Source organism: Opisthorchis viverrini, assembly GCF_000715545.1.
Source record: "Opisthorchis viverrini unplaced genomic scaffold opera_v5_42, whole genome shotgun sequence".
Lineage (NCBI taxonomy): Eukaryota > Metazoa > Platyhelminthes > Trematoda > Opisthorchiida > Opisthorchiidae > Opisthorchis > Opisthorchis viverrini.
The window spans coordinates 70,436-72,082 of record NW_008751698.1 but is presented as its reverse complement, the minus strand read 5'-3'; the positions used below and the strand labels follow the sequence as shown (position 1 = coordinate 72,082).

Sequence of the window (1,647 nt, the reverse complement as noted above, 5' to 3'; positions counted from 1 at the left end):
CATTACTGTCTCATTCCTGATGCGGCTGCACAGAGCAAGTGCCTTTTGAGCAGCACCGGGATCTTGGGCTTTAAAAGTATCTCGACCGTATTGGATAATGCGCCGGCGGTCACGGTCAACCTTTGGGCGATCGAAGTGTGCGGTTTTTGGAGCCGACCTTTTCTAACCCGTCCTTCCTCGGGGGAAGGCAGCATCGCTGCTTCCATAAATATGGACATGCTGGTCGCCTGGGGGAAACACCGTACTGCCTTCACAGTCCTGTCGCAGAGGACAGTACGACTTTACCCCCAGACCGCCCCGTACCACGATTGCTGGTAGTGCGGGGTCTCGCTGCTCTTGGTTTGGCTGCTCCCCTTTGGCCTTCCTGGCATGGTTGTACCTTGTGGAACGAAGTTCCAGCCAGTGTAGCCCGCGGGATCATTGCAGCACTCAAGCCCGACCACCACATCAAGGTGGCAGCTTTAGGTCGGGGTCGTATTCCAGAATTAAACTAAGTCGTATTCCAGAATTAGTTTAAACGATTCCATCAATACGAAGCATGACCAGTAACCACCGTTTTTTAATTATGCTGAGTGGAACCCACGAGGCCCTACGCCACGGTGAGATCTCAGTATTACCTTTGATGACTTCAATAACAACTGGCTTTTCGAGTCCCGGAAAACTTTTCACATATTCCCAGTTGCAATCCTTATTTTAAGGGACTTCTGAATGCACTAGATTTTTCTATCCACACACAGGCTATGCTTCAGCTGACGTCCAACAGACTCCGATTGAATTGAACCACACGAAGGAAATGATACGATATCTCACATCGAGGAGCAAACAGTGTGTGTTGGTCAGGTTGTAGCCACGTGAAATGAAGGTAGCCACTCTCAACCTGAGTGCTATGGACTATTCTGACCTTCTGCACACTGCGATAAACTCTATACGACGTGTCACTTAAAGGTCCGCAGCAAAGAGCATGTTGTCAACATCAAGTTAGAACGTCTAGCTAAAGTTAGCTCACTGTGGTGTGCCGAAATCATGGTGGATGGAGTTCGTGACGAAAGTTGCGTTAATCCCACTGACACCTTAATTCGATATGATGCTCCGATGCGTTTAGCTCGTTGCAGATCCAAGCTGTAGACGACGTGTTCTTGACCGTTTTGATTAAGCATCACTCATTATTTCCTTGCACGTTGTGCCATGGCATCTGCCCTCATGACTGCATTGCAGCTAAGCACCAATGAGCCCGAGATAGCTGAATGGTTGAGTCGATAACTTGCCGGCCGGAACGTCCATGATTCGAAACCACCACATCTCCGTTGCTGCTGTCTAGACTAGGGTAGGCCGTGAGATCCGTCGTTACCATAAGTCCACCAAGCCGAGAATCACCGGCTTTCTGGGCCTCGCCCTTTTCTTAGCTTTCCGCGTCCACCATTATTCACGGTTGGCTTGCACACTCACCTTCACTGGACGTCTAATAATTCGTCACATTCAGTTACGTTCGGGATTGGCTGGGATATTTCTCAGGGATTTGAGCAGCGCCAACTTACGGCCTAATATTAAGTGCTTGAATGCACCTGGTGGTGCCGTACCGCGGGCGAAATTCCCAGCAATATGTGAAGAGGTGAGTCTCGTTCCAGTATGTGGTCACATTTGATGGTG

The 1,647-nt window shown here is 49.6% G+C and overlaps 1 protein-coding gene across 1 annotated transcript in view; it reads right to left on the bottom strand.

The window, feature by feature from the left end:
• Nucleotides 1–1,476: 1,476 nt before the first annotated feature.
• T265_03066 (hypothetical protein) overlaps nucleotides 1,477–1,647 on the bottom strand; it is a gene marked incomplete at both ends in the record, with an annotated part of 4,578 nt that continues 4,407 nt past the window's right edge. The window contains one exon of the mRNA XM_009167471.1: nucleotides 1,477–1,615. Coding sequence (XP_009165735.1) covers nucleotides 1,477–1,615 — 139 coding nt within the window. The remainder of the gene's footprint in view (nucleotides 1,616–1,647) is intronic.